Source organism: Eupeodes corollae, chromosome 1, assembly GCF_945859685.1.
Source record: "Eupeodes corollae chromosome 1, idEupCoro1.1, whole genome shotgun sequence".
Taxonomy (NCBI): domain Eukaryota; kingdom Metazoa; phylum Arthropoda; class Insecta; order Diptera; family Syrphidae; genus Eupeodes; species Eupeodes corollae.
Window position 1 is genome coordinate 180,201,549 of NC_079147.1, and position 6,962 is coordinate 180,208,510.

At 35.1% G+C, this 6,962-nt stretch overlaps 1 protein-coding gene across 1 annotated transcript; it reads left to right on the forward strand.

Annotated features, from left to right (window-relative positions):
• The first annotated feature begins 331 nt into the window (after window positions 1-331).
• Window positions 332-1,420, forward strand: LOC129947461 (uncharacterized). Its single transcript, XM_056058027.1, has one exon. The coding sequence runs from the start codon at window positions 332-334 to the stop codon at window positions 1,418-1,420; it is 1,089 nt and encodes a 362-aa protein (XP_055914002.1).
• The last annotated feature ends 5,542 nt before the right edge of the window (window positions 1,421-6,962 follow it).

The following is a 6,962-nucleotide window of genomic DNA, read 5'->3' on the forward strand; positions in this document are numbered from 1 at the left end:
AATTTTTTTAACTACAATCAAATGAATGAACAATCGCCAGAAAAGCCATTCACTGTAACAAAACAACGTCATTTAAAAGGCTGTTTTTTGTTTTCAGAATATGTTTTTTTCTTTGTTTTTAATGCCATCGAACTTTACCAAAACATTCTACTTAGATATTCTTTTCCAAGAAAGAGACTTCATATGTGTTTTAAAAAAATTGCAAATCACCTGAATCTATACAAGTGATGCTTCAACAAAAATTTAAAACGTTGCCTTTTCGAATTATATAAAAGATGAATATTTAATCATTTTCGACACACAACCAGTATCCTCGCAAATAGAGTAAGATATGTCAAGACGTCTTATTTTATCGTTGGGTCTAGTATTGCTTTTCACAGTAATTGTTTGCTCTGAAACACAACAATCGAGGAATAAAAGACATTTACGATTTAGAGATCATCGAAGAAATGAACGAAGAGAACAATTAGAACAAAAAAAACCAAGAGGTAGAGATATAGAGCTTTCAGGCCATAAACATCCAAACAGATTTCAAGGGTCACCAATATATGAAAGACCAATATGGAAACATAATAATAAAAAACCACATTGGAAGCCAGAAAAAAGACGCAGACCCCATCATCCATATTTCCGTGAGGATAGTTCAGAAAGCGATGAAGATGAACCAACAAAAAGAACGACTAAAGTCCCTCGAAAAACAACCAAAAATCCTTCCAAAACATTGAGTACAACACAAACACCAACAACTAAAACAACTACAACAACAGCATCAACAACGACATCAACACCTCAAGCTTCTACAAGAACTTCAACAACACCAACGCCAACAACTAAAACAACAACATCAACAACAACAACAAAAACTTCTACAACATCATCAACTACACCAACGCCATCATTATCAACAACTGTATCAACTTCTTCATCAACATCAACACCAACAACAACAATACCTCCATCTACTACAACAACATCAACAACACCAATTACTGAAGCAATATCAACATCAACACCACCACCAACAGCAACAACAGCAGCTTCTATAACGTCATCAACTGAAGCAACTTCAACATCAACATCAACAACGACAACAGAAGCTTCTACAACATCATCAACAACACCAACACCAACAACTACAACATCATCAACAACTGAAGCGACTTCAACATCACCACCAACAACGACAACAGAAACTTCTACAACATCATCAACAACACCACCATCAACAACTGTAGCAACTTCTTCATCAACATCAACAACACCAATAACTGAAGCAATATCAACATCAACACCACCACCAATAGCAACAACAGCAGCTTCTATAACGTCATCAACTGAAGCAACTTCAACATCACCACCAACAACGACAACAGAAACTTCTACGACATCATCAACAACACAAATAACTGAAGCAATATAAACATCAACACCACCAACAACAACAACAGAAGCTTCTATAACGTCATCAACTGAAGCAACTTCAACATCGACAACAAAAACGACAACAGAACCTTCAACAACATCATCAACAACACCAACATCAACAACATCGTCATAAAAAATACATCAACACCAACGCCAACAACTGAAGGAACATCAATAACTACAACAGAAGCATTTACAGCATCATCAACAACACCAATGCAAACAATTGAACCAACTTCGACGTCAACACCATCGCCTTCAACTGAAGCTCCTGCTACCAAAACAACTACATAAACTGAAGCTACAACAACTGAAACTTCAACCATATCAAAAGTCAACTGATGTTGATTTTTTTGAAAGCACCAATAATAAAAAACCGAACTTACTTTTGAAAGAACAGTCACTTTAGTCTTAGAATTAAGATTTATTTCGATACTATTAAAAACATTTCACTAAATATTTTCCTATTAAACAAAAGTGTCTAAAGAAATAATTTTACTACGATTTCTGAACAGGATCCAAAAATCTTTTCGATTTCGTTCGTTGATGGAATTTTAGAAGCATGTTTATAAAAAGAACCTATTTCTTTAAGAAATATCTTGACCTAAGAATAATTTTATTCTGGTCTTCTTCCATTTCAATTTGTTTGATTGATCCGTAAAAGCAAAATAATAATTTCTTCCTTGAGAATTCAGACAGATGGGAATAGAAAAATAAATTCTATTCCTATTTTACCCAATCAAGCAAAAAGTCAAAAAAATATTATACATATTTTATCTCTCCAATCCATCCAACTTCATTTGTAATTATATTTAAATATTTTGAGGTTGTTCCTTGTTCTCTGAGTGCTTTAATTTTAACTTCTATTCTCATTATAAAATAAATGCCAAACTGATATCAATCCAATTTTCTTTAGATTTTGTCTGTAATAATAATCTGTTCGTCTATACCTCATTGGAAATGGATATACAGTGTTTTTCGTACTACAACTTAAATAACCCCATCTCTTTAAAACAATTCCCATCTTCTTCGTGGCATAACTTATGGTATTCATGCAACAACTTCTTCTTCCAATTTTTCCATAATTTTTGTCTTACCGAAGGGAAAGAAAAAGGCAGTCTACATCAATATCATTCATAACTAGTTGAGGTAATGGGGGTTTTTTGAAACACAAACACTTCATTTTAATTACAGTACAATAATCGTAAACAACAATTCTAGAAACAATACGCACTCCTCATTAAAAATCAATAGACAAGCCTTAAGGTGTTTTGGCACGTCATTCTTCTTCATCTTGTTTTGTTTTTGTTACCAATATATTTCTAGAAATCTACCCTTATCCAAATAGAAAGTCAACCAGAGAAATAAGCTTAACATCAAAAGAGTTTGAAAACAACTCAAAACTTGTAATCTGACACAAGAAAACAAAAACACAATAAACCATCATCATCATCATCAGTGATAGATTTAACCATAAGCAAACTTAAGTTTAGTGTTTTAGAGGCGTCATTCGGGCGCTAAGTTTTATGAGCGTTCTTAAAAATAGAATCTTGTGTTCGCACAGCAAAAAAGTATATCAATATTTATTTTTCTTGGATAACATTGATAGTGATGAAATCTTGAAACTTCTAAGAATTTAACTTGTCAACGCATACAAGCATAAATGAGAAGAAGTAATACGAAAAAGAGCAAAGTGCAAAAGATAAAAAAAGGGATACAGCTTAGAATTCTCACCAATATTCAAACCCCATTCTTCCAAAAGTTATATTAAAGGTTGAACTGGTTTTTGCAATGGAATCATCTCAGCATACTGATGTCCCTTCTTTCTAAAGCCATTTAAACGTTGATTAATTTTAAGCTTGAAAAATATCTTTCAGAACGAAAACTTTTTATTGACTGGTAGTATGGCTTTTCTTGCAATAGGTTGACTGGTTATCTTATCCTTTATCTTGCCGAATGGTGGAACAAATTTTTACATCGTTTTGGAGAAAGTTAGATTATTGCTTTTGAAATTTCAATGGCATTTAATACAGTTTGGCATCAAGTTCTCTTATCAACTAGTATTGGACGGGTTCAAATCTGATTTCCATAAAATAAACGCTTGTGTGCCCCAGGGTTCCGTTTTGTCTCCCAAACCTTTCATTTTTTATATTTGATCTTTTGTCTTTAACCTTGAATCCACTTAGTTCTTTCACTGATGGCAATACCCTTAGATTTTCATATTCGTTTTTAGGTTCTCATCCTTTCCTTCGGATGTGGACTCCTAGCAACGGCGTATGATAAGATCATTAAATTCTGATCTTGACAGAATCGTTAAGCATAATAATTCATTAGCCGTGTAGAATTAAGTGCTTCGAGAATTGTATGCTGTCTACTGTCCCAAATGGGACTTAGGTACTTGAACTGAGGAGACTAAACAGCTTTTTTTGTGAAGTGATGCAATATTTGACATCTTCAAAAATAATGGTTAGTGTTTGGGTATTCTACGAAGATACAAAAAGTTTTATATGCCTTCTAATCCAGCTCTAATTTACAAACGCTTTTATTCGTAAAAGACTCATTATAGTTCTCATATTTAGGTTGGTGACCTAATAAGATACTTTAAATCTTTTAACTAGAATTGAAAAAAAAGAGCTCTAAGAATTATAGGCGATCTTTCTGCTACTAATTTAGTAGCAAACTACAAAGTCTCATGGTTATCATAGTTTTATTGCTTTTTTCATAAACAATGCTCTAGTGAAATAGCCAGTTGCACGTCCAATTATTCAATCGTAATACCCATACTTCTAGGATAGATCATCAGTTTACCCTAGATCCTGATTTTGAAAGTATTTTTAAGCACAGAGTTTTTTTATTTATCTGAACTACACGAATGAGTAACGCTTTATTATTATCAATACTTCCCGCTTATCTATCTATTGATAAGTTCTCCTTATCTTGGTCAATAAGTAAATCGGAGATCTTTTGTAGAAGAGAAATAGTGATATTGAAGCAAAAGTTCTGTATATGACTTAAATTTGCAGAAAAGGCAGGTTCGTATTTATAAAAAAACGTTATTGTATCTTCTTCCGATGGAGAAAAGAATCCAACTTGTCATCTATAGGACAATCCCTCTAATAACAAACTCATGGAAGTATTTAATTTTCACATCTTAAAATAAACTGAGCGGTTTCTTAATAAGCTAACAATTAATGTAAGAGTTTAAGGGTGTTCAGATGCTTTCCTGAAGCTCTTTATGATGGATGAAGTATTCGATGTTACGCCTTTTCTTTTGACTTGTACCTACTACTAGCTTTTAAATGTATCAATCAGTCTTTCTTAGGTTTTGAGGAGGAATGACGATAGACTTATGGATCTTAGATCTTTATGGTTTACTTGGAAGTATTTTCCTGCTTTAAGTATGAAAACAACTTTCACATTTCTCCATACCAAAAAATTGTGGACCAGAAAAAGCCAGCTATTGAAAATTTGCTCAAGAAATAGTGCCACTAGGGAAGTTCCTTTGTATTCATTGTACAATGTTCTTTCGTTTTGTTTTCCAAGTTTGATTATTGGTTCCTTTAATTTTTTATTTTGACCAATTGAAGTTGTACAAGTTGTCATTTTCGATGCATTTGCAATCTTAAACAAATCATCTTTTTGGTGTAATATCATAGAGGGAGGAGGTCTGCTCATGAGCAGAAGAGGCGAGAGGAATACCGACATCTCAGAAGGAAAAAGAGAGAGCATAAGAAGCGTGCGGTCGAAAATGTTGAGATGTTTAAAAGCACGAATGAAGTTCGATAGTTGTATGAGCAGGTGAAACGGAATTCCCAAGTCCATAAACCTAGAACCGAAGGCATCAAAGACGAAAGGGGAAACATCATAGTGGAAATGGCAGGACCACTTCTGCAGAATGTATAACGGTGACGACGAACCGAATTCCGCTGTCAGGCAGAATGATCTATTCAACATAGACGACAAAAGCCAACAAGTCCTCCCGACTTTGACGAAGTAAAGGTTGCCATATCTAATCTGAAGTCTAATAAAGCCGCTGGAGTATATGGTTTGAAAGCCGAGTTCTTTAAAGCAGTTGGAGATAGTTCGGTTGAGAGCATGCACCAACTTATCTGTAAGATATGGTCGGAAGAAAACATGCCCGATGAATGGAACCTCAGTATTGTTCCTGAACAAAGGAGACCCTCTAAACTGCTCCAACTATAGATGCATCAGTCTACTTAATATCGCTTCCAAAATCTTCTCTGCCAAAATATGTCAACGTCTTAAGCCCATCGTCAACAACCTGATAGGTCCTTATCAGTGTGGTTTTAGACCAGGAAAGTCCACAGTTGCATATGACAGCTGTATAGAGCAATGTCTAGTTTTGGCTTTCCTGCCAAACTCGTCCGTTTGTGCAGGGAGAATTCATGCTACTCCATAAAGGTTGGAAATAACTTAACAGAACCTTTCGATTTCAGAAAGAAGGGTTTTAGACAAGGTGATGCACTATCATGCGATTTTTTTAACATCGCACTTGAAAGAATAGTGCAGAGCTCACTCGTCAACACTAGAGGCACTATCTTTCAAAAGTCTGTAGAATTACTAGCAAATGCTGATGACACTAGCATATTTGGAAGAACTCAGCGTGACATTAATTGGAATTTTGTGAGCATCGAGGAAGAGGCGGGAAAAATGGGTTTAACGGTTAATCGACAGACGTAACTTTGACGTCGTCAACCGAGATCAAACGAAGAATAACTCTTGCTAACCGCTGTTTCTTTGGACTAAGAAAGCAATTGAGTAGCAAAGCCCACTGTCGAGGGACCAAAGTGTCGCTATATAAGACCTTTATCATCCCTGTCCTGCATAAGGATAGAGAAGCATGGACTATCACAAAAAATGGATGAAAACACCTTGGGTCGTTTCGAAAAAAAGTTCATCGTGTGATCCTGTGCTCCGGCCTGGAAAGTCTTCGAATCTACACCCATAGGACAGCGCAGTTGAGAAAGATAGCGAGTCAGGTGGCGCGCACAAGTGGAAAGTGACCTCATCCAACTTGGAGCGCGAAATTAGAGAAATCTAGATAGGGACCGAGTTAGATGGAGAAGTTGTTGTACTTCACACAGGACTGTAGGGCCACCTTAAGTAAGTAAGTAAGACTTTAATATCCCTATTTGTTAGGGTGATGTAGTAAAGTAATTTTGTTTTGCAATAAATAAAAAGTGATTTTTAAAAAAAAATTAATAACGCTCTCCAAGTGGTCAATTACTTATAGGTTATCAGCATATACTGGTGACTTTTAAATATCCCATTAGAAAGTAGTCAAGCGGCGGCGTAACGAAACTATGCTGTTACTTAAAGTATCCTTCAATAAATCAAATGTGGTACTAAATGTGCTACATGTTTTAAGGTCTTGTTGAATCCACAGCTCATGTAGTTGTTCAATTTATAAACAGAAAAGTCAGTAATCAAGGATCTATAGCGGTCACCACAATGTTGCTTTCTGACCAGCATTGTTTCTATAGAAGTACTCACCAATTATATAAACCACATGAAAC